The 26,530-nt window shown below is 40.7% G+C and overlaps 3 protein-coding genes across 4 annotated transcripts in view; 2 read left to right on the forward strand and 1 right to left on the reverse strand.

Annotated features, from left to right (window-relative positions):
* lrpprc (leucine-rich pentatricopeptide repeat containing) overlaps positions 1-4,936 on the forward strand; it is a 71,522-nt gene extending 66,586 nt beyond the window's left edge. The window contains exons 35-38 of the mRNA XM_015042080.1: positions 1,652-1,726; positions 2,575-2,659; positions 3,388-3,530; positions 4,663-4,936. Coding sequence (XP_014897566.1) covers positions 1,652-1,726; positions 2,575-2,659; positions 3,388-3,530; positions 4,663-4,719 — 360 coding nt within the window. The 3' untranslated portion in view covers positions 4,720-4,936. The remainder of the gene's footprint in view (positions 1-1,651; positions 1,727-2,574; positions 2,660-3,387; positions 3,531-4,662) is intronic.
* A 1,332-nt stretch (positions 4,937-6,268) lies between these two features.
* abcg8 (ATP-binding cassette, sub-family G (WHITE), member 8) lies at positions 6,269-15,231 on the reverse strand. The gene is made up of 13 exons (XM_015042192.1): positions 15,143-15,231; positions 14,365-14,466; positions 14,103-14,250; positions 12,652-12,890; positions 12,427-12,559; positions 11,245-11,514; positions 10,978-11,131; positions 10,099-10,197; positions 9,812-10,011; positions 8,562-8,638; positions 8,071-8,338; positions 7,858-7,985; positions 6,269-7,068 (listed from the first exon to the last, which is right to left on the reverse strand). The coding sequence occupies exons 1-13, from the start codon at positions 15,185-15,187 to the stop codon at positions 6,931-6,933; spliced, it is 2,001 nt and encodes a 666-aa protein (XP_014897678.1). The 5' UTR covers positions 15,188-15,231; the 3' UTR covers positions 6,269-6,930.
* Positions 15,232-15,588: 357 nt separating this feature from the next.
* On the forward strand, positions 15,589-26,186 carry abcg5 (ATP-binding cassette, sub-family G (WHITE), member 5). 2 transcript variants are annotated; one of them, XM_015042203.1, is made up of 14 exons: positions 15,589-15,775; positions 15,951-16,072; positions 16,746-16,882; positions 18,480-18,578; positions 18,862-18,994; positions 20,958-21,097; positions 21,373-21,502; positions 21,594-21,807; positions 21,919-22,124; positions 23,830-23,968; positions 24,073-24,146; positions 25,111-25,222; positions 25,337-25,449; positions 25,769-26,186. In XM_015042203.1, exons 1-14 carry the CDS (start codon positions 15,603-15,605, stop codon positions 25,951-25,953), a joined length of 1,977 nt encoding a protein of 658 aa, XP_014897689.1. In that variant the 5' UTR covers positions 15,589-15,602; the 3' UTR covers positions 25,954-26,186. The 2 variants fall into 2 exon arrangements, with proteins under 2 accessions (XP_014897689.1, XP_014897698.1); XM_015042212.1 differs by having other exon boundaries at positions 15,599-15,811; positions 15,980-16,072.
* Positions 26,187-26,530: the final 344 nt, after the last annotated feature.

Consider the following 26,530-nt stretch of genomic DNA (forward strand, 5'->3'; position numbering starts at 1 on the left):
TCATTAAGCGTCGACGCGGCGCTTAACGAACCCGTCTGCGGCGGCTCGCGCGCCTGCATGTGCTGGAATGGGTCGTTTAGCAGGAGGAAGGGAGGATTCCCAGGATACACCGGGCTTTTAGGCAACATGTGAGCGGAGCGGGGTCCGCTCTGTTAAAGAGTCGCTGCTGAGAGAGAGAGAGAGACGTGACAAGGGAGAGAGAAAATGACTGGAGGGAGGAGAGGGGGAAACTGAAGCAATGTGTTCAGATGCAGTCTTGGTCTAATTGCCTAATTGTACCAAAGCTGTCCTGCCACTTTAGTGACTCCTGAAGACTGTTGCTGGGTGTGTGCATGTGTGTGTGTGCTGCGCTGCTAAAAGCCTTGCAGGCCACTCGCTTTTAATTCTGCACGAATCGGAGGAGTGAAGCTCGTTAGTTTACGACTGGCTTGTAATCAGACCTCTCTGATGTTCAGCTGGCGATGTTAATGCATCTCCTCCTCACACATTAAAGACAGAAGGACTCAAACATACAACTCTCTGTTGTCCTCCCTTGTGAGGCACGTTTCTAGCTTCAGACTGTTATCAGTATGTAATATGTGAGGCTGTGCAGAGCTAAAGGGGAGCTGTTGTGCATTTTAATACTTTCATTTGGTTCTCTACTGATTCTAAAAACAACACAAGTGCTTAAAAAAATGTACATGTTTGGTGTCTGGAAAATGAGCAGTTTCAAAACTCGCATGCTGTTACCTAGCAACCCTAGTGGAGCTCCAGCACGTTTGGTCAGCTGGTTTTACCACTGTATGCACAATGGCTGCTGGAAAAGACAAGAGTTTTGTTGTTGACTTACAATCCAGAAACCACTTACTGGAATCTTGTTGGTTGTGCAGGAGGCTCCACTTCTGCTTTTCAATTATGCATGGCTGTATATATAATGCCGCCTCTGTTTGCAGCCATTTTCATGTGCGCGTGTAAACGCTGAGTTAGGGGGAGGAGCCAGCAGCAGCTTATTTGGATTTAAAGTGAAAGGAGACCCTAAAACTCAAAATAGGCAGAACTGATCTGACTGAAATCTCATTAACTAAGAATAATTTAGTGCAAAAATGTAATGAATATGTTTTGCGTAGTCCGTTCAAGGAAACATAATAGATCACCTTTAAGTGCTATACATGTTTGATAATAGACTTTGTTGCCGTATAGGAGAAATGCACTACAAAGCTTCCAGCTTGGAACTTCTGCATGTAAAAAACAAAAATAAAACAAACTCTGATTACTTACATAGATTCTAAGAAGTACTCTAAATCACTTTCTCTGCTCATAAGCTTTTTATTTTCAAGTTTTAAAGCTGAGCAGGAGACAATCCTGGGATGAACAGCCCATCTGAGCCCATATTTCCATTTACAGATTCGTTAGAAATGGCTTTAAATGGAACTAAGTGGTGATAATGACGCTTTCCGACGAGAACATGTACATTCACAAAGAAACGAGGAGTTATCAGAGCCGTCATCCTTTAACCTGAGCGTTACCATCAGTGCTGGTCTGAATATGCAGGAGAGCATCAGAGTTTACGCTCTGAACCAAAGTGAGGATCACAGGCTGGAGAGTCGTCTTGACCTCAGTGAGTGGAAACGGATCAAACTCACGTCTCACTTCCTGTCTCGTCTCGCCGCAGCGCTTCAACGTTCTGGCCGAACAGAAGGAGATGTTGCTGTCCTACGTGTCCTACGCGGCCCAGAGTCCAGGACAGGTACAGTCTGATGATGGCGTTCCTCATGGATGTTAGCTTTCAAGTATTTGTGTTTTACTTTTGTTTGCTCATTTTGGGATTTTTTTATATGTATAAAACAGCATGGATATCAAAGCTTCAAAAAAAAAAACTAGGTTTCAGAGAATATTCTTTATTTTTTAGAAGTTCATACATGCTACAGAGTTGAAATGACCTTTGACCGTTCTCTAAAAATCAAAAGCTAAATTTAGCGTTTTGTTGTTTATTGGTAGAACAATGAGTGAGTATCACTCACATATTATCCATATGAGTGAAAATATGGATACTATGTAACACTGTTCAGGTGTCAACAATGTTGTTAAAAAAAACTGAGCCTGGAAAAGTAATAATTGTGCAGGAACTGTGTATTTTGTTCAATAAATCCCCTTCATTCCCAAATCCCAGATTCCATAATATTCCATTATAATATGATTTTGAGTGTTCATACTCTTCAAACTATTTTCAGCCTTAAAAAGCAAAGAAATTCTCCTAAAATGCTTTTCTTTTTCCAAGGATACTTAAGAGATGCTAAACTGATGAAATGGTCCAAATGGACCTTAAACATCTCAGAATCACATCTGTCATTCTGAGCAAAATCTTAGGCATAAATCTTATAATTGCTATTTAAAGTAAGATTTTCACATCCAGTTCTTCCAGGTACAAGTAAAATTCAAGATATAGAATGAAAATACAGTAATGTAACTTGGAAAAGCAAATTTTGGTTGATGTATTCTATTTTTTATTTTTATTATTTTTTTACTGTTGGAAGCAGAAAAAGTGGCGTGAACGAGTCATGGCTCATTTTGTAAATGCAATCTTTCCGTTTGCAGGCCAGTAAGATCAAGAACCTGCTGAGTCTGGTTCCGGACTTTGCAGAGAAGAAGTTTGTGTACTCGTACCTGATGAAGTGTCACGGTAAGACCAGGTGAACGGGGTCAGGCACAAGTTCAGTGTTTAAAACGCAGCTAATCAGTTAGCCCTATGGTTAGCTTAGCATGCTAAATTAAACATGTGCTAACCTCTTCCCCCACATATTTCCTTTTCCTCTGTCATTTCCCATAACTTTACAAATTTACATATATAATATGTATATTTTTAGATGTTTTTATATTCCTCATTTTGGAGGAAAGTTCCCCATAGCATCTTCCACATCTTAGAGGAATCGGTGATGTGTAGCAAACTCATGTGAGGCGTCCACAGGTAGTTCTGCCGCTTGAGCCTTTTCGCATTTTGCCACATTACAAATAAAGAAAATACGATTTTAATTTTAATTTTGACCAACAAAAAATGTAAAAGCAGCGGCACTAATTTCTGCTCATCTCCTCGAGTCTGTATTTCATAGAGCCACCATTCGTTGCTCGTCTTCTGCGGAATCCGTTCCAATTTATGTTTAAACTAAAAGTTTTGCTTTCTTGCAAAAATTATGTCTTGCCACATATGCTTAGTTGAGGCCTGGACTTTGACTAGGCCATTCAAATGCATAAATGAATGTAATGTTAAGGGTTGTCATCTCTGGGTGAAAGAAAAACTAAATCGTTTCTATTTGCTTACATCTTTTGTCATGTTTTACTTCTATTAGCCAACTTCCTTCTCATCTGTCTGTTTCTCCCTCCGCCTCACTCTCTCTCTCTTTCATTTGGCAGCTCTGGATAAAGACCTGCGGTCGGCCAAGGCTCTGTACGAACAGATGCAGAGTGAGGGCGTCGTCCCCGACGATCTGTTCCTCAAACGGCTGGCTGTGCTCTACCGCGAGGAGGGAGAGACCGCGCCCTTCCCCGAGCCCCCCGTGAGTGAACAAGGAGCTGATCCAAACCAGAACAGCAAAACATGGGACATGTTTGATTCAAACAAAAGAAAAACAATCAAACTGTTTGCATGAATTGCCTCTGATTTCATTTATGAGGGCAGGGGGAAATAACCTGCAGATGTGGAGTTTAGGGGATAGAATAGAGAGCTAGAAGAGCTTTGCAGCTCACTTTTACTTCTGTTTAACCGCTGATTCTCGTGAACATTTTCGGAAACGCGCCTCGAATAGCTTCGAGCCGGGGCCCGCTCCTGTAACGTGAAGAAGCAGACCTGCAGCTGGCGGTCGCCGCGCCACACAGAAATAGACGTTTCAGCAGCATTTGATGTGTGGACCCAAGAGCCGCCGACTCTTACCTCCCCATCACTCACCTGCAGCACCAAGATAGAAGGAGAAAGAGATGAAGGTGGAGGAGCTGCTGCATAATTCAGAGTGTCAGCGTAGCTAAGAGAGGCCTGGCTGTATAAGCACAGGAGACGGGGAGAGTGGCAAGGAGAGGGAAAGGTGAATATTTATACTCTTTAGAAGTTTCTACAAATAGGTAAAAAAAAAACAAAAGAAACCCTCCTCTATAACTTCTCCGTATCAAGGTTTGAGTAACTTGTCTTCTGTTGTGGAAAAAACCCGACCAAAAGCAAACAATGATTTGCTATAAGTTTCTGAAACTCTGCCAAGATCACTCTCTCTGTTTACATCCAGCGCAGCCGTTTATCAGCATTAATTACCGCATTAGCGAGCGAAGGCGCCGTTGTTGGGAGCAGCCATAATCTGCAGAAAAACGCTCACCTTCGTTCCCCCGACTGCTGTAAAAAAATAAAAAAAACACAACACTCTGTTTGGATCAAAACACTGATTAATTATCCAGGAACAAGAGGCAAAAGAACGGAAGTGTGCGTTTGGGGAGCGAGCTACAAATCCCTGATTTGTGTATTAATGGGGATTTAAAGATGAAACGAGACAACCTGGTTGGAGGCTGGAGGCTGTTCAGTCCGACCCAGGAGGGCCACACCGCCTTCTTTATCAAAGATGCAAAAAAAATCGAAACAAAAACACTCTGCTTATTTTTTGTGATTATTCACTCGTCTGACTTTATTTCTCTTTTTACCTTTTCCAGGAGACCTTCAAGTTTTACGCAGAGAAATTGAGAAAGGAAGCCTCTGCCAAGGAATAGCGTCACCGCCGTCTTCCCGTACCGCGGAACCAATCCCACCATTTAGTTGTCTTTTTTTTTTCTTGTTTTTCTTTTTTATAAGTTGTTGGAAAAAAAAAACTGTGGAAAAATGTGTTGCAACTGTTTTAGCCTCTGTCTGCTGTCATGACTTTAAGGTTAATTAAAATGTTGAATGTACAGAAGTATTTATGCTAATAAATGATGAGGGGTGAATTGAGTCTGTTTTGGAATGGATTTTTTTACTTTTATAACTTTTGTTTTTTGGTCTGGCTCAGTGGAAAACACTGAAGATTTTTACACATTTCTGTGTATTTAACCTACGAACTGAAGTTGAGGTCACAAAACTTGCAAAACCTTTTTAAAATATGATCTGATATAAATATATAGATTTGTATCTAAGAATATTTGAGTAAATATATTTCAATAGCTGCAATTAACAAAATTCTCAGCACGACTGCGACACCCCGTCCATTCCACACATACAAAGAAATTTAACTGTTTCTCTCCATAAAGTATATAAAAAAAATTAAATGGACTAACTGGAGAAAAAATTAAATGTATTGAGAGAGTGAAGAGAATTATTAATCCAAGAGAAAAGAACTTTTGGAAATCTTCATGAAGATCTGGACTCAACCCAGCTGTGTTCTCACTCACCACGCAAGACTCCACTGCTGAAGGAAACTCATGTTGACGTTACTTTTAAGTTTCCTAAACCGTTAAACAAGATTTTGAAAATGCTGGGAGAATATAGATTGGTCAGATTAACCCAAAAATTAATTATTCATGGATGTTAGTACTTTTTCCATACTCAAGAGCTTAGAGTCTTTTACGTTCTTTTATTAGACACATTTTTTTTTTGTCTATAAACACACAGCTGACATGTTTGGACAGCGTGCTTCCATCTTTGCCCAACTTGTCACTAGGTGCCATAAACAGCTGATTTCGACACGTCACCCAGTAACACCTCAGCTTTTGTCCGACACCAGAAACACAAATTAAAGTCCCTGTTGATTCTCAGTTCTTTATTTAACTGAATATTTTTTGAAGTGTTCCTCTGGCTGATCCGTTTTAGCTCAAGCTAACAAAAAGTTGGTGCCTCTTTGGGACGCTGTCTGCTGCAAGAGGCTACAGGACTGTCTGCATCAGGAAATTCCTGACAAATTCATAAACAAATTACCTTGTGTGTTGTTTTTATAATTCTCAGAGCTTCTAAAAGTTTGGAAAACGTCCTGCTTTCGATGACCTTTCTTCACCTCTCTTTGCCGGACTGACTGAAGCCGCCTCGCGCACTCTGACCCGTCTTCTCTCTGCTCGGCCCTCTTTGCTCCGCCCTCGCATATTTTAGTTTCACGTCATTTAAGTTGTTGGTGCTATCAAAGGGCAGGCGTTAGATAACACAACCTGCTGTTTCCAGAGAAGATCTTGGGCTGCTTGATGTCATTAAGAGCAAATGTAAAAAAAAAAATCGTTACCTAATGTCATCCAGGACATCTTTTAAGAGGATAGATGCTGCAGATGTTTCCCCACACAAATATACACACACACACACTTCAGTTGAGCAATTTGATTTAATTCTTAATTTGGACTCAAACTGCAGTTGTTGGCTTAACATTCAACTTTTTAGCCTTTGCACCAGTGCAAAAGCGTACATATTACATAACTACACAAAACTTACAAGTTTTTAGGGTGACTTGAGGAAATCTACGCTAGACAAGCTTTTATTGCCCTACATATCGACACGCATTGTTACAGTAAGCTTAAAAAGCTCCCATAAACAAAAAAAACAAAACCAAAACAAACAAAGCTGTTTTAGAAAATGAAACAAGCAAAAGCTGCAGATGGGATATCTGCCAAGGTAGCGCTCCAGAAGGGGAGGAAAAGCAAAAGTAAATCTGGATGTCGTTGCGGTACTCTGCTGCCATCCAGCAGCACACAGTGGTACAGAAACAACTCGTTTATCTCACAGCAGGAAGCAGAAACAGAAGCTGCTCGAATAACCATACAGGATTATCCAAATCCAAGATTTCAAACACTGTTCTGAAAATTTCAAAGCAAAACTTTTTCCTCTCAACGTTAGCACCCAGACATGAAACAATAACAGCATAACCCTGAATGTTCTGTGTCGAACCAGTCGAACATCTGTCTACTTTCACAAAAAAAAAAATCCTATGTGGAGTAAGTGGGGGAAAAAAAAGTGTGACGTCTCTGTTTTCACCAGTCCTGGCTGGACTTCTGCTTGATGAATTTCAGGCAGACGTAATAGAGCACCATGAAGCCGAAGCACACGGCCACCAGCACCAGGTAGCAGGAGAACAGGGGGTACTGGTTCAGTTTCATGGCCTCCACCACCTGCAGGACAAACACACGACTTCATCCACTTATTCTGAACTTTCAAAGCTCATCGTCGTCTGTCTGCTAAGAGGCTTTGATTGTAAATGCAGCGGTGGGCACTTATCGTATCGTTTATCACTTATCGTGACAATTTAGATTTATCGTTATGACAAATCTGAATTTTTGACTTTAAGAGTTTTCTACTCTGCTCAATAAAAGTATAGATAAATATTAATTAATTTGTAAATATGATTAAATGCAGTTACTGTGAACAGTTTAGTGACTCGGATCACTCCTTTATGCGACTGGAATCCTGAAGAATCGTTTTACGATGGGAGTGTTTTTCAAGAGCAGCGTTTGTTTGTGGGGCGTCGAATGATGCGTCATGCCATCACTGCCATACAGTTACTTAAAAGAAAAGTAATAAACAGTTATTATTGTCACTTTTGTGACAATAAGAACTGTTTCGGTCCGTTTCAGCCAGCCCTATGAGTCTGAGTCAGCAGTTTTGCTCCAAAGCTGTAAATTCAAATTCAAAAATACTTTATTGATCCCAAAGGGAAATAAAACGTTGTTGTAACTCGTGTTAATTCAAATTTGTCAAAGAGTTATTGTAGGCAGCGACGGTTGTTGGCAGGAAATATGTCCTGTAGAGGTCTGTGTTACAGTCAATTTGAAGCAGCCTCTGACTGAAGACATTGTTTTCCCAAGACGGTCTCCACGAAAAGGACGGTGGGGGTTGTCCATAATTTTCTTTGCATCGTCATCTTAAGCGCACAGTTTGAATGCGGCGGCGTTCCCACTCACATGTATCCCATCAATGTTGAAGGTGAAGTTTCCTATGGTGACCGGGTACTTATTGCCCCTGAACTGCACCTGCAGCATCCCATCGAAGCCCCAACGCATGAACGAGGCGTACGAGAGCCACGAGGCCACTGGAGAGGAGAAACAAACATCATCGCACACATTTCATCACGTAAACATCCCGACACGACAACGATTCTGCCGCCTCTTCCTCACCCAGCCACATGTTCTCCAGGCTGATGACGAAGCCTCCGGTCAGGTAGAAGACGGTGAACAAGGCGTTGCCCATGAAGGCGGACGTCTGCAGGGTGGGCAACGCGGCGGCCACAAACAGAGCCATGGCTCGGCTGCCGTAGACCATCAGCCACACCAGCAGAAAGAAGAGCAGGAAGCGGTCCGGAGCCTGGTTAAGACCCGCTAACCAGTAGATGGGCAAACCGTAGACCAGGGTAAACACACAGTGCTCTGGCAGCTCCCCCAGCACCTGGAGGACAGCAGACAGTCTGTTCAGTAAATACATACAATACTCTGAAAGGTAGGGGATAATATGTATATATACACATGGACACATGGAAGTGTTGATCCTGGCTCGGGTACAGTAGCTCTCGTTTCACATTCCAGCACTGCAACGGGATGAAGCGCTCGTGGAGCAACAGTGACCCCTGCAGGAGAGAGGGGGCATCTCTTCACGGCTGCGTGAGGTTTACCTTGGCAAAGAAGTACGAGGTAACGGAGTACATGCCGTCCTCCAGCTCGTGGTACAGCATGGCCCGCTCTGTGTGACCTGCAGGGAGTCACTCAGTCAGGCTACAGGTCAGAGTTTCAAGTTTTGTTTTTTTTTTCTTCGTTTTAAACTAGATTAAGATATGAATTAATCCCACTCATGATGTATTCAAATAAACACTATGTCTGCTTATGTCTTCTCCCGAAGACATAAGCAAATGTGATTTTTTAAAAATATATTTAGTATCAGTTATTTGTTTTGTTTACTATTCTTCAGTTTTCTTTCTTGTTCTGGCCGATTAGTGAGATGAGATGGCGGGTCTGGTTGAGATGTTAGATGTTTCTATGTAAGTGTGAACAAAAGTGGAAGCAGATTGTTTTGTTTTTTTGTTTGATTTTTTTTAACCATGGTTAAATTACACCAGGAGCTAAAAGGGAGAAGATTTCCACCAAATTTTTCTAAAATTAATTAAGTTTTAAACTGCCTTCCTAGCTCTTCTATTCCTTTCAGTTGAAAAATTGTAAAGTAATAATTTGAGAAATAAAGGCGGTCTAGGATAAGTTTTCATAAAAGTGATGAGTCTTTTAAAAAATTTCATTAATTTTATCTTTAAAAATTCTTGTCAAAAAGTGGCAATGATTACTTTAAGCGGTTCAAAAATCAATATTATTGTTTAACTTGATTTCTGAGCTTTAAGAAAACATTTTTTATAGAAAACATGTTGCTTATCTCGGAAAGACGCCTCTCTGTGTTGTTTGTGTAAACAAGTAAATTTGCTAAACATTGAATAAAAGTTTTCAGTTCTGTGAAATGATAATAATCCCACTATTGTTTAATTGCATCACATCAGAAAAATTAGATAAATTAAACATCAACCCCAGAATTTAATAATTAGCTAATTATAGTAAGTTTTCATTCATCAAAGCAGGAAAAAAAATGCCAATTTAAAATCACAAAGTTGTTTTCAACAATCTTCAAGGCAAAGATCTATTAGTAAGATTTCTGGGTAGATTGTGAAGAAAAATTAAGGAATGCTGCTGAAAGTAAAAGCAATAAACATTCCCTCTGTCTTTATTAAACTGAAAGTTTTTCTTGTAACATTTTGTGCTTTAAAACACTAAAATAAAACCGTTTAAACCCAAGACCACCCAGCTTCCTGTCGCTTTTAGCGCATCATTTGAAAGGTGAAATGTGACTTTACGTTTTAAGTGAGGGATCCACATGCTTGCTTACATTTAGCTATGACGTCCAGCACCACAGCGAACGGCGTGAGGGCCCCGATCATGTAGAGGAGGGCCACCGTGTCCTGAATGTTCAGCCGCTCCTCTCCGGCCCCGTAGTACAAACATCCGACCAGCAGGGACATGAGCAGGGACTCGAAGCCTCGGACCAACAGGGACACCAGGTCTCTGAAGTCGTTGTACATGTGGCGCCTGAGGGTAGAGCGGCGGTTAGTGTCTGGTTGTTCCCCTTTCCCCCTCCCCTCCTCCTCCCGGGGATTCTGGGATGCGTCGCCTCACCTGATGAGGGTGGTAAACTGCTGCAGCTCACCGGGCAGCTCGTTACGATCTCTGGAAATATTAACCACTTCTTCTCTGTGTCTGCTCGGCTGCTGAGCGCTGCAGAGGACACCAAGGTTATGTTGGAAAGACATCCATCTTTTAAAGCCTTAAAACACGTCCGGGGAGCAGCAGCGGTTTCTGGTAGGGGCGAAGTGGGCAGACGCCCAAGGCGGCTTCTCCTGCAGGGCGGCATCAGCTGCCACACTAATACACAGTTTTGCAGTTAAATCTGTACCTTATTGAGAAGTAATTATTGTACAAAGCACGGGACTTTTTTTATAACGGTTGTGCAAATGAATATGTGTTGAAGTACAGCAGTGTAAACTGTCTTCTTTAAAAGTACAATATAGATGTTAATTTGACAGTCGAGCAGTGAAATTTGCCTTGATCAAAATGCAACTGTAGTACAAATAATGATGTAAACGTTTGACTGACGACGCAATTTATTTTACTTGTATTTATTTTCTACCGTATTTATTGTTTTGTATTTGTATTGTGTACTTTTTAACTGCATTGCATACGGCATGTTTGTGCCTTGCTATGTGTGTTTAAAGTATCATTCTTCTTTCTCTCACATGTTTTGAAATGTAAATATTAAAATAAATTTTGAGTGTATCCATGGCGATGCATGGTGATCTACATGATGTCGTGGTGGAGCACGCAGGCCCAGGGCACCAATCAAGTTAGGACCAGCCCTGCCAAAGAGAACTGCTACCACAAAGCTGGTTCTGACTCGAAACGCCGGGGAGGACAAATAGAAAATAATAAATGCAGAATGACCCAGAGTTTGTTCCGTTAAGCTACAGCCCTACGTTTCCCAGATAAAAGCGTGCCTACCTCTCTATGTACGCAGCGCTGGTTTCAGCTGGTTTCCACATGTGGTCGTCGATGTCTTGAACCTTTTCCTTGAACTGCTCGGACAAAAGTCTGGACCGCTCCAAACACTCGGCCTCACGCTCAGGACTGCGCCGGTCGATACTGATCAGATCAACTGGACAAAAACAGACCCATTGGAAATATTCCCACTACATTTCTGATTACAAGTTATGATAAAAAAATTTTTTTAAAAAGCCCAACGAGTGAAGTTTTGACGCTCAGACTGACCATAGAAGTCGGAGGGGTTGCAGTACCGTGGGCAGGGGTGCCCAAGAGCGGTGAAGTAAGGAACCATGTCGCGCGCTGCACCGAAGTAGACGGCCGAGCCAGAAGAAAGCAGGACGACGAGGTCAAAGAGCTGGAAGATGTCTGACCGAGGCTGGTGGACCGACAGCAGGATCAGGCGGTTCCCCTTGGCGAGGCGGGACAGGGTTATGACCAGGTTGTGGGCCGTGAAACTGTCCAGACCCGAGGTGGGCTCATCCAGGATTAAAATACCTGAACGAAAAAAGAAATGCAATCAGTGTCTGTAAAAAGTGGCACCACTCTGTTGGTTTGTGTCCCTTTTTTTCCTGGGTTTCAGGAAGGGTCTTAAAGAGGCAGTAGCTCAGGGCTAAAAGCTTTGGGGGCGTTAAAATATTTTTTTTTCATGAATGGATGTTTCTTTTTTTTTTTTAAGCTTCCAAAGAAAACTTTTAAGATCACATCCCTCTGCAGTGACCGTTAGTGCAGATACAAGATACATTTATTTGAGTATGACAACAAGGTCTTAGCCTCGCCTCTACCCTGACCCTTGACCCTAAAGGGGAACCCTCAGTAACCTTTAAGTCTACACTACCCACCACCTGCAGCCCTAACAACAACAACAAATCTTCACACTTCGTCAGTAAATAATTACAAATTTAACAAAAGTGTTTTACATCTCAATTATTTACACTAACTTAATTTAGTTTTAATAAACGGACTTTTTCAAAGTGAACATATGAAGTCAAAACACAGCAGCACTTTCACCAGTTTGATGTTTTATCAACATATTTAATATGTATAGACTGTGTTTATCTGGGGAAAAAAACTCTTACTGCTGAAGTAACTTATGCCTGAAATATTGAATGTAGCTCTTGAAACTAAAATTTTATTTTGAGAGAGAGAGAAAAAAAAAAGATAAACTCTGGTCTATTAACATCAGTTTGAATCCTTGGAAAGTGTTTCCACTGTGAAGTAAAAGTCACAGCCTGTAAACCCTCTGTAAACACACAGAAAAATAAATGCCGGCTGAAACAATGTCTACTGCAGCAAAATTTAATAAGAAGAAGAAAGAAAGAAAAAAAAGAGACATTTTTGTGCTTTAAATAAAGGTTAAACAGAAAACCAGAGCGTTTAATAAGATGTTTAAGGTTTGGTTTCTCTCACCAGGGTTCCAGAGAAGCTGAACAGCGATACTGACTCTCCTCCTCTCTCCTCCAGAAACCCCCCTCACGTAGTCGTTCCCCACCCTGGTGTGCGCACACTGCCGCAGCCGCAGCTCTGCAATGACATCATCCACCTGCCGCAGCAGGAGTCACAGTTTCCTCATTAGACACGGCCCGCCTTCCCCGTCACGTACTTCAGGTGAAGACGTGAAGCGACCCGGCTCACCCTCTGGTCCCTCTGGGCCTGAGAGAAGTGGGAGGGGAGTCTCAGCTTGGCCACGAAGCAGAGGGTCTCCCGCACGGTGAGGTGAGGGAGGAGCCGGTCGTCCTGGCGAACGTGAGCGATGCTCTTCTTCACCAGCTGCGGCGTGTTGGGCTTCCCGTTAATCAGGACGTGACCGGAGGTCATTCTGCCGCCCTCGTCCCGGCAAGTTATGATGTCCAGCAGGGAGGTCTTCCCACAGCCTTGGAGGGGAGGAAGTGTGTGAAACACGCCGCAGTAAGAGCGCAGAAAGGAAATATGCTACTCAAAACCTTCAACTGGGGTTAAGCTAGAAAAAAAAGTTGTTGCCAAAGTATCTTTGACTGCATTTCTTACATAATGAGTTTTTTTTTTTGTTTTTTCCCCCCATCTCACGACAAACTTTAATGTGTTTTATTTGGATTTTGTGTGACCGGCCAACAGACAGTAGCTCATAACTGTGAAGTGAAAGAAAAAGGAGCTGTGTCTTTCTACTTTTTTTTTTTTTTTTTATTTTACAGTTGAAAATCTGAAAAGTGTGGCATGGATTTGCAGTCAGCTACCGTGACTCGATACTTCTTAGAACCACCTTTGCTACAATTAATCCTGTAAATTATTTTTGGGTTTCTTCCTACTTGATAAGCACGTCCAGAGGCTGATCAACATTCTAGATACAATATTTTCTTCTTTTTTTCCCCAATTAAAGTCTAAAACCTGACGTTTTCTCTGTTCTCTGCAAAGTAGCTCAGGCTCAGTCAGATTGCACAGAAAGTGTTTGTGAACATCAGATTTAAGATTCTCAACTGGATTTATATCTGAACTTTAACTGGGAAACAAAAACTCTGCCCCATTCCTTCCATTTCCAGGATTGCCCCATATTTAACTCCACTTCAAAAAAAGAAAAAAAACATGTCTTATTTTTACACCATTTCATAATTATGAAGTACTTTGTGTTGGTCTATCATTAAAATCTCAATAAAACACACTGACGGGTACAAAACCTGAGATATGCACAGCACAGTTAAGTACAATTTTTTTTTTCTAATGTGACTGACTAATAGAAATGAAAACAAATTAAATGTAGTTGTTTTTTTAAGCATAGAAAAATACCAATAAATCACATTAAAAATTACATGGACTGATGACTTTTTTTTAATGATTTTTATTTTTTTGTTTATTCACCAACTTTTGAAACGCAGAACAGGATAACTCCAGGTGAAGAAAATTTAGTTCAAACAAGATCATTAAATCAGAAAGAGAAAGAAACTACAAAGTGTAATTTAAGCAGCTTGTGTTTCTAATTAATAACCTGCTACACTACATGGTGCCTCAGGGTTGCAGCTCTGGCAGAAAGGCGGAATAAACAACAAAAAGGCCTTGCAGTCTGTGCTGCAGTTAGAAAAATGATTTCAAATCCCAGCGTGTCGCTGCCTCACCTGAGCTGCCGATGACCGCCAGCATCTGACCGCTGCGGACTCGCAGGCTCAGGTTGTTGATGGCCGTCTGCTTGTTCCCTTTCACCTCCCACGGCAACTTGAACTCGGACAATTTCTCATACCAGGGAATCTGAGCCGATGTGTCCACCTGGACAAGAAAAAAAAAAAACAACAACAACAAAACAAAGCAAGGATTTAGACATATTCAAGAGCCCAGACGACATGCATCGATGAAAAGGTGAAAACGGTTTAAGAAGCGAACCTCGTAGTGCAAGTTGGTGACTTCCAGCTCATTGCACTCTCCGCTGTAGGTGAAGTAGAGACTGCTGTCCTCTTCAGACGAGAACAACTCTGTGTCCGTGTGCTGTCACAAAGCAGGCAACTCACGTTAACCCACAGATTCGCACACATATGTAAATATAAATATACATTTTTTAAATCTATGCCACTAGTGTGTAAAGAAGCAGACACGACTCTTTAAATTTCACTTTCCCTAGTTTTCCTTGTTTATTTTTTTTGCAAAATTTCAATCGTCTAAATAGATTTCTATTTCATCTTCTCAATGTTTCTCAACTTATACGTGCAAAGATCAGTTCCTGTTGTTTAATTAAAATCTGACAGCCTTCTAGCTGTTGTGCGTTTCAGCTTGAGTACGGTACACATATTCTGTGTGCTTTTCGCATGCATCTGTTTGTGTCTTTGTGTAAATAGTTGCTAAAGGCCTCCTGTGGGCCAGAAGTCAACCTACCAATATTTAAGCCGTTTATAATCAAGTGTTGAATAGTAAATAGAGAACTGCAAAGATCTGAACAATATGTGACGTTTGAGCAGATAACCAGAGCTTCCAGGCCCAGAGGATTCAAGTAGATTGTTGATTAATAATTCAAACAAAATAAAGCTAAAGGTGCTCTTACTTAAAACACTTTTGATCAATAGTTAGAAGGAAACCAAACCGAATAGGATTGGGAAGTAAATCAACATCAAATTTGGGATTAAATTTAATTTTAAGAGAAAGATTGGATTTTGCTGTCCTGACTGACCTGTGAAAAGCTGTTTATGTGTCTCAGGCCGATTTCTGTGTCCATGATGAAGCAAGCTTAGCTTTTCTTTTTTTTTCCTGTTAAACTCCAGTCCAGCTGAAGATCTCCTCTGAAAGCTCCTTCTTTCTCAAGTCATCCAAGTTCATGTCGTGTCAGTGCTTCGGCCGCTTCGTCCCGCAACTTATTGCTTTCGTGTTAGTAGCTTCATGATGTGAGATCTGTGGAGTGACTTGGAGTCTGTGGATGGACTTAACCTCTCTGAGTTTTTTTTTTGTTTTTTTCCTCCCCCTTTTTTTGCACAACTCCAGATCAAAGTTCTCAGAGATAACAGGCATTAACCGTTTTTTTTTTTTTTATGGTTCCGAGGGACACCACTGACACAGCTGCACAGAAACACAGTCAGGGCTATTAACAGATCGATGTCCGGTTGTCGTCTCGGAGCCGGAGTTGGATCGGAGACATGAACCGATTTTATTCCCTGGAGGCGGCAGAGCCACGAAATGAGACGGAAGCCGAAGGGTCGTTCAAGTTCGTGTCCGAGGCGAAGAGGGATGTGTGGAGGGAAGGCGGCGGAGAGGGGAGGTCGGAGCCGTCCTGTTGTCTCGGTGTCAGAAACATTTCCTACACTGTCAGGTAAACGCTGCATGCAGACGGTTTTTTGCGTTTGGACAAAAAAAAAAAAAAAACAGAATATGTGCAGGTTCTTTCAGATTAAAATCACAAGAATAATTTTCCCAAATTTTATAAACAGCAGACAAATTGTAGTGTTAGCCTGTGGCTCATGCATGTCTCTATGTGTTTACTTTAGTGAGCGTGTTGGACAGTGGTGGGACTTGCCCTCCTGCAGGAAGAGATGGACCCGTCAGATCCTCAACGACGTCTCTTTCCACGTAGACAGCGGGCAGATCATGGGCATTCTGGGTAATTCAGGTTCGTAACGCAGGTCGAAAGAGTAAAGTGTTGTCATAGCTGCTCCCCCCCACCCACCCCATCAGATCTGGAAAAAAAATTAGACAAACTCAAAGTCAGTTTCCAACGTAATCTTGGAATTATGTCATTTTTATATTCCGCTGTCATGTAAGGGAAGTGCTGCTCTGTTTCATCTCAATTTTTAATAATATGAAAAGACAACATGACCACTTGGAGGAAGGAAAAAAGCTACATTTGTCTTTCATTTTCACCCCCAAACTGATACTTTGTTTCTTCTTCTTCTTCTTCTTTTATTGCCGTGCAGCTCGTCATGAGGGCTTCATGCGTTTTTCCCTGTTTTCCAGGAAAGCTAAACTACCAAAAGTAGTTGAAACTAAACAGAGATGTGTTAAAATGAGAAAATGTCAAACTAATCAGTGCATTAGCTTGAGATTTATGAAACTCCTACCACATAAGGTTAATTGGAAGTTGGAATCTCTTCGCTAAAACACAGAGAAACGGTCTTGTTCCCTTTTCAGTTTCTGAACATCAGGAACAGAAATGAGGGATTGAACAGGGTGCAGTTCATTCCTCCAGCTCTGGTTGTGCCAATAAGCTCGAGTCGTGCATCAAATGAGTCAATTTGTGTGTGTAGTGATTGTCCTTGATTGTGTTTTAATTCTGCATCGTGAAGGCTCGGGGAAAACAACACTGCTGGATGCCATTGCTGGCCGGATCGGGAGCTCCGGCACCCTGCTGGGTGAGGTCTTCATCAACGGCAGAAAGCTGAAGAGAGAAGAATATCAGGACTGTTTCTCCTATGTCTTGCAGGTAAAAACAACAAAAAAATCAGATCATGCCATTTCTGATGACTGAATTTAAACTGGAACCTGCATTTTTTTTTTTCAAAACGAGCCTGGGGAAGAGGAAACCTCAAACATAAACATTTTCTCTCTGTTGTTAGTTCACTAGAATAAACTACAACATGTCAAATCTGTCCGGATTACACTAAAATACCAATAATACATATCTTTTTTTCCATTAACTGATTTTGTATTTGGCTCACACTTACTTTAAATGAAGGGCATGTTTTCATGTTTTTCTGATCTTGAACAGTGGTGCGTATATATTGACCTCTGTGTCACAGACTTATTAGAAATAGGAAATGTTGAATTACTAACAAAGTGGTTCACAGACACTCTGAATAACTTTAAAAGGTAAAATAAGAATCACCAGGAGGACCAATATTTGTAGCATTAGTGATTTTCCTCAAGTATTTTCAGAAATGTAATCAAATAAAAGGTTCTGCATGTTACCTGAGTAAGAGCTGAGTTTATTCGGGGACTTTTTACGCAACTTTACCAAGGAGGATTCTGCACCGCCCCACCACTTTTAGATCACAAACACAAAAGACACTCGCACTTTGGCAAAATCTCCAAACATGCCGCCCTGCCCTCTTTATGAAATTAACTTAAGACCCTTGATAGCCTCCTCACACACCTAATCTCTCAATGAGAGGTGCTCATGTGTGTCCAAAGCTTGAATTAAAAACAGTAGTTTTAAAAACGGGCTTTGCTTCGTTTCAAATATCGTCTCCCTCCCTTCGCTGATAGCAAAGCTTTCTGCTCTCTAAGCTTCGTCATTAACTTCCTCCGTTAAGCCGCAGATGAGGAGGTGATATGAGCTCCTGATATTAAAGTCATTCGGAGGAGACAATAAGGAGGACTGGGACCGGGTGGCGCACCATGTGTTAATTGAAGCAGGTCCGGCTGCTTGAAGTGTGTGTGTGTGTGTGTGTGTGTGTGTGTGTGTGTGTGTGTGTGTGTGTGTGTGTGTGTGTGTGTGTGTAGGTGTGTGTGTGTAACAAGGCTCTTTGCATAGGAAAACTTGAATATTTAAATATATGTGAATGATCATGAACAGATCTGTTGACTTTTAAATGTTTATTCTGTTCCATAAAAATGTCCTTCTTCGGGACCTGAACAGGGACATGAATATTATAACACGGTTTTAACTCCAAAATTTTGATCGTTATTGAGACGTTAAGTAATATATTTCATTAAATTGAGATAAGGGGTAGGATTAAATAAGTGTTCATGTCTTCCTGCTCCTTTTTCAAACAGAAATGTGGTGGTAAACAAATTATTTTGTTCTCGTTATATATGCACATATTTTCTCTGTCCTACTGATTGCTTGTTTTCTTGTTTAAAAAAACTGTTTGAAATGAATAAATCAGATCAAAATCAAACCATGAAAAGCCATGAAATGTTCATCCAAGTGCACGTGATGTGAAAATGTAGAGCAAATTTGACATATAGTTGATGCACATTGATTTATTTTGTATTCTCTAGATGTTTTCCACTGAAAGTTACCAGAAGTTAAAATTAACATTGTTTTTTTTTCTTTTTCTTTTTGGTCTGTTTTTCAGAGTGATAACTTACTGAGTTATTTGACAGTGGAGGAAACCCTGACTTACACTGCCCAGCTGGCCCTGCAGAAACACTCAGTGGAAGCCATCAAGAAAAAGGTTTGGGGGGATTTTCTCCATTCTGTCCACTGTTACGGGCTTCTCTGCTTTGAGCAAAACGTTCACACAATTTGTGAGAAAGCTAAACAGAGAAGTTTCGCTAATGATTGTACGCTCCTGTTAGAGATCAACTCTAATATTCTGGCATTTCTTTTTTATTTTTATCCAGAGAAAAGCAAAACGTAGTTCCCCTTTAATAAACGAAATTATATCTTACATTGATAATCAGTCTATCTCGGTGGTAATTACTGCTCGCCGACCTTGACCTGTGGTCTGCCTGTAGGTGTTGGCAGTGATGGCCGAGCTGAGTCTCAGTCACGTGGCGCACAGTGTTATTGGAGGTCGAATTTTCCCTGGGATCTCTGGCGGTGAGAGACGGCGGGTCTCCATCGCCAGCCAGTTACTCCAGGATCCAAGTAAGTTTCAGCTACAGACATTTTAGCCATGAAAAAGTTTTCCGAGGTCTGCAGCCAGTTTAAATCGTGACTATGAAATAAAACATAAGATGGACATTATTCTTCAAATTGTGAATCTCAGATCCATTGAAATGATTCACTAAAAAATGTCTAGGCCTTGGGGGGGATATAAAAAGCCATACACATTTTTTTTTTTAATGTAATGTTCAACAATGATTCAATAACAACAAGGCTAACCAGTTTGTTTCAGTAATATATTCTCCATCACATTTTGATAATTAACTAAAGATTTTTGTCAGTTATCTGTTAGCTGTGCTAAATAAGCAGTTGATATGTTTATCTGGACATTATTATTGATAATACATTAACTTACTAAAATTTAAAAACAGTCCTAAGAGCTATAAAAGAGAAAACACTCTTTTGTAGCAAGAATGTAAGCTTGCATCCAACTTTAGCTACTTTAGCATCAGTGCTAATGCTAAAGCCGAGCTTCTTAGCAAGTTTAGCTTCTTTATCCTGAGACTGTGATTACCAATGAACTACACATTTTAGTTGCTGTTGGTAGAGAAAATGTGTTACCGGACTGCTAAGAGAGATTTTAAAAATGTATTACTATTTAAGTTACATTGAAACAGTAACTGAAATAGTTACTATTTCAATTACTAGCAACTAGTACAGCAACAAAATTAATACAGAAGTCAGCTTAACTTGCTAGCTTTGTTTCTGAGCTAATCTGACTTTTAATGTTGCTTTGATAGTAATGGCTTTGTCCTCCCTGTATGAGTTTTGAAGGCTCTCAATTCTCCTATCAATATTTGGGACATTTATTTTATTTTCCATGATGATAAACCAGCAGTGAGTCACTGCCTTAAAACACATAGACTGTGGTTATGACCTTTAGTTAACTTAGGCTTTGTAAATTAACCTATTGGAAGTTTATATAGCCATGACATAATTACCTGGGATTTTCCAAATTGTTTAAAAGTATAGTAATCTTAGGCTAAAAACGACTTTAGAATAAGTTATTTAATAAAGATTCTTTCTTTCATTATTCCTGCATTCAGTAAATAGTCATTCTAACTGAACTAAAAAAAGAAAAGCTTAGTCAGTAAAAGAAAAAAACAAATCTTAAATGAAATATACAGACACAATTCATCTGGAAATTACAAGAGAGAACCGAGCAAGCAGGACAAGATTTGAAAATTTCAGGCATTTCTTTTACGTTTTTCAGTCGCACTAAATGCATAAACTACAAAATGCAAACAAGACGGAGCGCAAAACTTTAGTGTGAAATGACAGGAGTTCAATGAATATGACCCGTATCTCACCCCAAGAGTTTCAAAATCCCCCTTGAATAAAACAAAAGAATCTAAATGGTGCTGAGATAAGGAGAGGACAGAAAAAGGGATGGGGTGATTGAGAAGAGTATTAAAGGACCGGGTTATCACACCATGAAGGGAATGAGCACAGGCCCACCTCTGTATGCGTGTGTGCGTGTGTGTGTGCTCCTCCTAGGTGCGCTTTATCAGGTCTGTAGTGCTCCAGGGAGGACTGAGGGTCTTAGTCCTCATTCAGGATTAACTGGCCATGAACACACACACATTCCCAGAGAGTCACAGTCGGAGTAATGAGAAGTTCCCATTCGCTGCCTCTCCAATCAACCAGGAAATGAATTAATCTCACAATTAAAGCATCTACTAATTCCACCCTGCTTTCATAATGCAAAGAGGCAATCTTTTAATTGTTCTAATTAGAGTAATTAACTAAAAAAAAAAAAAGAGTGAACTCACTTATCTTCCCAAGTTAAGTTGCACCTACAGAGAGGTCTGCAAGTGCCACTTTATAAGAAGTGCTGTTGAAAGTTTTCTGCCTGGGTGAGGAGAAGTTGGTGTCCACTGTTTAACTTGTGCCCAGTGTTTCAGTGCGTGACAGTGACGAGGTCACTGGGATGGTGTTCCTGCAGGGGTCATCTTACTGGACGAGCCAACCACTGGCCTGGACAGCATGACGGCCAATCAGATCGTGGTGCTGCTGGCAGAGCTGGCTAGGAGGAACCGCATCGTCATAGTAACCATCCATCAGCCACGCTCAGAGCTCTTCAGGGTGAGTTTTGGGATGAAAAGCAAATTGAAAATCAGAAATCCTTTGTCTAATTTAGAAATAACTCTGATGAAGACAAAGAGGGCATCCAAATGTTTGCTCCCATGAGGTTTAGACAAAACAAAGTTCCTGTTGACCTATCGCATAAAATCCAATAAAGCACACTGACGTCAAGAAGTAAAAACAAAAATAAATAAATAAAAATCAAGACATTGAAATACTTTTGCATGAACGTTAGCTGTGAAGGTAATCTGTTCTCGTGCGTGTTGACCCGTCAGGTGTTCAGCAGGATTGCCATCATGAGTCGGGGAGAGCTGGTGTTTTGTGGTCAGCCGGAGGAAATGGTGGATTTCTTCAGCCAGTGTGGATATGAGTGCCCAGAGTACTGCAACCCTTTTGATATCTATGGTATCAATAACACAGAGCAATACAGCACAGTGACAGAACACCGCACACGTACAGCAGCAGACGTTATAAAAACTTATATGATGCCAAACAGTCGACTTCACCTCCGTGGACACGCGCAGCAGTGAGAGGGAGGCCGCCACTTTCAGTCGGATGCACGAGATCACATCGTCCTACCAGAGGTCGGCCATCTACCAGAACATGCTGGACAAAATGGAGCAGAGCCTGCAGATCTCAGACAAACCCGCCATCCCCTTTAAAAACAAAGAGTCGCCCAACTGCGTTGCCAAGCTTGGAGTTCTGGTCAGGTCTGTCGTCTTCATTGCAGCTTGAACCTTTTACAGCGATAACGAGTTTTGTGTTTGACGTGTGTGTGTGTGTGTGTGTGTGTGTGTGTGTGTGTGTGTGTTTATGTTTAGGCGAACGGTCCGAAACCTCTCCAGAGACAGGATCGGTGTGATCATGCGTCTGTCCCAGAACCTGATCTACGGTTTCTTCGTGGCCTTCTTCGTCATCCATCTAGCCATGGATGTGACCAAGGGTGCAGTGCAGGACCGGATAGGAATGATCTATCAGTGCGTGGCCGCTTCGCCTTACACTGGCATGCTCAATGCTGTTTCTCTCTGTGAGTTCACCGTCCACCATATTTGCACGTTCTAACACTCGGGGTTTATTAAGCGTTGTCAGCAAGCCCACAATTTTACTTATTACGCTGCTTTACAAAGCTTATTTTTCAGTTTTTGTCATGGTGCAACAAGCTTTGATGGATTTCAATGGGATTTTCTTTGACAGACCAACATAGAGTGGTACATAATGGTAAAATGAAAAGTATTTTAGTTGTGCTGCGCTATTATGGGTATTATGTTATTGTCCTCCAATTTTTTGAGTACCACTTTATGTTGGACTGTCATATGAAAAGTAAACAGGTCATTGTTTGATCCAGCTGTTGGGCACAGTGCCCAATGTAGCTGAGTGATGTCTTTAATGTGCTGCCCAAACCAAACAAGGCCTAAATCAGACTCCATGCTGACCAGTGACAGATCCACCAGAAGACAGAAACTTGCCATCATCCCATTTGTACATCAAGTTACAACACTTGCAAACAAGATGGCTGCAGAGCTAAATCTGGTGCTGCGAGACGAGGTGGAAGGTAGATGTACAAAGTGTTGTGTGGCGGCTTGCTCGAGGATATTACTTTGGCGCTTCGTGCTGACAGCAGCATTCACAGCAGTGCAGCTTCTGTTGCTGCACAAACTGTTCAAAAGCGGTGCAGAGAGCATGTCAGAAACGTCAAAGTGCTGATTTATCCTTCAGATTCCCCCCCCAGAGTACAGACAGATTGAGCGACTGTGGGACGTTCTGGACAGATAACTTAGACCCGTGCAGTTTCCAGCACTGCGTTTTCGTGCCACGGGGTGACCTCAGAGGTCATTCCCAGCTGCGGTTCAAAGTCAGGCGTGAACCAGATGGCATGACAGACTGAAAAGGTGGATCCTTTCTCGGTGATTTATCTCAGTTGTTTGGCTGATTGTGTTTAGCTATTCATGCTTAGCTTAAAGGGAAATGAACCTTTTCTTCCAACAAAGTTCACTGTGGTTCAGCGAACCACAGTGAACTTTAACCTACAAACCTACAATGTCGGTATGGTCTAGTCTAGATTATGTTTTAGCTGAAGTACGCGAGTCTTTCTGGGGTTAATGTGTTCAAGACTTCCTCAATAAAACAAACAAAAAAAAAAAGGTACAAAACATTCTAGTTAAACAACTTCTTGTTTGTGTACAATTAATCTTAAATTTCACATCACTTATACAGAGTTATCTAAAAAGCTCTATTTGATTGGTCCAAGTATCTGCTGCTTATCGTCTGTGTCTAAAACATAAGCTTTAGGGCTGATAAAGAGGATAAGAGGTATGATAAAACGATGAATTGAGCAGGAGTCGCAGCCAGAGGTAGTGACTGCTTTATCAGACTGACCTTGAAATTTGCTGATAAGATATTACACTGAACTGCATGTTGTAAAGTAATGGCTTTTCCCGAGTTAGGTGGACTGAGTTCTTGGAAGAGAATTCAGAATCGGTTCGATTTATTAAGGGGAGTTTTGCACCGTCAGACAATTAGTTATTAATAATGGAGCAAATGACCAACAATAAAAGTAGGCAAAGAGAGGCTATAAATGTTTTGTTTTTTTCTTTAGGAATCTTGTTCTTACTCAAATGTCCCCGCTCTTCCCCCATTTTTGTTTCCGAGACTTTTTGGAGGGTCAGTATCAGAGTATCTGACCGAACTCGGTCATAAAGTTGTCACTTTGTTGTTGTTTTCCCTCCCAACAGTCCCTGCGCTGCGAGCCATCAGTGATCAGGAGAGCCAGGACGGCCTGTACAGTAAATGGCAAATGTTCTTGGCCTACATCGTCCACATCTTGCCCTTCAGCGTCCTGAGTGTCGTCATCTTCAGCTCCTTTATTTATTGGTGGGTAGCTGCAAATGAATCCTCATCGAGCGCTCAATGAGTGTTGCGTAAAACAAGCAGCAACAAAGTGAACTCTTGATCCTGTCTGTTTTTCCCCTTCTCAGGACGGTGGGGATGCACCCGGACACGTGGCGCTTTATGTGTTTTACTGCTGTAGTTCTTGTTCCCCATATAACGGGTGAGCTGATAAGATGATGCTTATAATTAGACATTTTGTCTTGCGTAGATATTTGCTCTAGAACATGTTTTTAGACCTGCTGTCTTCTCTGTAAAAGATAGAAATACGAATGCCTCTCAATTGATATTAATATCACTGAACAGTTTGTGTATTTTGTTAATTCTACTCGAAATGTGAGGAGAATGTTTTTTTTTTTTTTGGAGTTACACCTTTGTGCAAACAATGTCCCAAGACAATTCTTATACACTTAAGACGTATGTAAAATGAAGGTTATTATGTATATAACATAAACATGTGAAATTCATAGTATACAGTTGAAACTCGGTATTTGTAATGTAGCCTGTTTTTTTTCTTACTTTTTGACATTAAATTAGAGAAAACTTTTTCTGTTTCAGATCATTTAGGATTGGCAAAATTATTATTATTATTATTATTATTATTTGCTCAAATAAAAATAATTATTAATTAAAAGTAAAAAGGTAGATATTTTAAATATATATTTTTGCTTTGGTCTAATGCAGACGTTTACATAAACTTGGTTCTTGTTTTTCACATGTTTTCCTTCCACTACATTTTCCATTAATGTGCCTTAATTCAGCAATCTGTGAACACCTTGCTTCTTCAGAAATCACCGATTACTACTGGGCAATTGTCACTTCAGCAGTCTTCTACATGACTGTACATGCTAAAGCAACACATTTATGTATAGATTTACTTACTGTTTTTATTCTAATAGTCAAAGAAACAACATTTTGGGCTTGTAGTAGCTGCAAACTATTATATGAATTATCAGAAATAAACAACTGAAGTACAGCTTGGTTCAGATGAGAGAGAAAAAACATTATGTTTTGACAGGTGTATTAGTAATCTTGGGGTTTTATTAACAGTGCATAGATGTTTAAAATTGTACTTTTACCATTTTAAGCGACTTGTTTTCCTGTATGTTTTGAAACCTGTTCCTCAGGGGAGTTGCTGACCGTGGTGCTGCTGGGAGTGGTCCAGGACCCCAACATGGTCAATACTGGGATGGCTTTACTTAACATTGCAGGAATCCTGGTGGGATCCGGTTTCCTCAGGTTAGACGAACCACAGCGGAACCTCGTTTTTTAATACATCTTTAGCCAAATCCTTTTCAGAAACGGATAATTGATTTGTAAGTTTTAAACGTGGTTGACTCTTCACGTCCACAGAAGCACAGAGCAGATGCCGATGGTATTTCAGTGGCTCAGTTACCTCACCTTCCAGAAATACAGCTGTGAGCTTCTCGTTGTCACCGAGTTCCTCAATCTGGAGTTCAACTGCAGTAAGTTTCTTTTTGGGGGTCTTTTTATTGACAGATTTGATTTAAAAACACATTATTTGTGTTTCCTAATGTTTCCTAGACAGATAATGTGCTTCCCTTTCCTAACTGAAAGCATACAAACATTTTACATGTATATGTTTTGTTTTTTTTTGCTGATCCTTTGCAACTTTGATATTTGATGTTGCAACTGATAATCAGTTCAATGTTCAAGGACTCTTGAGTTGAGCGCAAAGTAACATCAAGGTTCTTGTCGGCTTGTTTGGGGGGAGAAAAAAAAAATCGATCTGAGTTTGATCGTTTCTGTTTCGTATTATTCCAGACGGAACCAAATCCTTACCAGGAGGCTGTGTGGTCACTTCAGGGGATCAGATCATCGACATGGGCTACCCCGGTGCTTTGTCGCGGTACACACTAGACTTTGTTCTCCTCTACTCCTTCCTCCCTGCTTTGGTTGTGATGGGAATGATCAGCTTCAGGATCAGGGATAAACTCATCCGCCACTAAAAAGAAAACATTCCCATTAACGTGCCTTAATTCTGGCATGTCGGTCAGTTCTTCTCTGGTTCGGTTGTTGTATTTTGTAGTTTACTGTAACTATGCAGTCTGCTATAATGTAAAAATGTGTTCTACAAAGTACAAGAACTTTCCGATAGATCATGACTAAGATGGCTGATAAGTTTAAATGATCTTACTTTAAAGTTGAAAAACATGAAACAATAAAGACACGTGAATTCAGCATTTGCTCATTTTAAATGTTCTTGTTAGTCTTCACATAAAACTTGCACATTGTCTTAGTATTTCTGCCAGCACTTTAGATTTTTTTAAGCTAGACTTATATATTTCTTGAAATTGTGTATTACCAATAATGAGTTTTGAAACAAGCACACTAATAACCCCAACATTGGACACAGAAAAGACAACACTGGTTGAATATCACTGTAAATTTTAAGTTATAATAATTATCTAATACTGTCAGGAAAATATGATCAATAGCTTTTTCCACTTACTGAAAAGAATGTTGTGAAAAAAATGGAAAGTTGTTGTAAATTGTTTTTAGAAAAACTCATTTTAATAGCAGCAG

This window comes from Poecilia latipinna, unplaced genomic scaffold (assembly GCF_001443285.1).
Source record: "Poecilia latipinna isolate Pla-1442-1.1 unplaced genomic scaffold, P_latipinna-1.0 Scaffold33, whole genome shotgun sequence".
In the NCBI taxonomy this organism is placed as follows: Eukaryota; Metazoa; Chordata; class Actinopteri; order Cyprinodontiformes; family Poeciliidae; genus Poecilia; species Poecilia latipinna.

Coding starts and splice junctions, on each gene's coding strand:
- abcg8 (XM_015042192.1), bottom strand. CDS start 15,187: ATGGACACAGAAATCGGCCTGAGACACATAAACAGCTTTTCACAG. Junction 14,251..14,364: donor TCACCAACTTGCACTACGAG/GTTCGCTTCTTA, acceptor TTTCTTGTCCAG/GTGGACACATCGGCTCAGAT. Junction 7,986..8,070: donor CCTGGAGAACATGTGGCTGG/GTGAGGAAGAGG, acceptor TCTCCTCTCCAG/TGGCCTCGTGGCTCTCGTAC.
- abcg5 (XM_015042203.1), top strand. CDS start 15,603: ATGAACCGATTTTATTCCCTGGAGGCGGCAGAGCCACGAAATGAGACG. Junction 22,125..23,829: donor GCTCAATGCTGTTTCTCTCT/GTGAGTTCACCG, acceptor CCCTCCCAACAG/TCCCTGCGCTGCGAGCCATC. Junction 25,223..25,336: donor GTGGGATCCGGTTTCCTCAG/GTTAGACGAACC, acceptor TCACGTCCACAG/AAGCACAGAGCAGATGCCGA.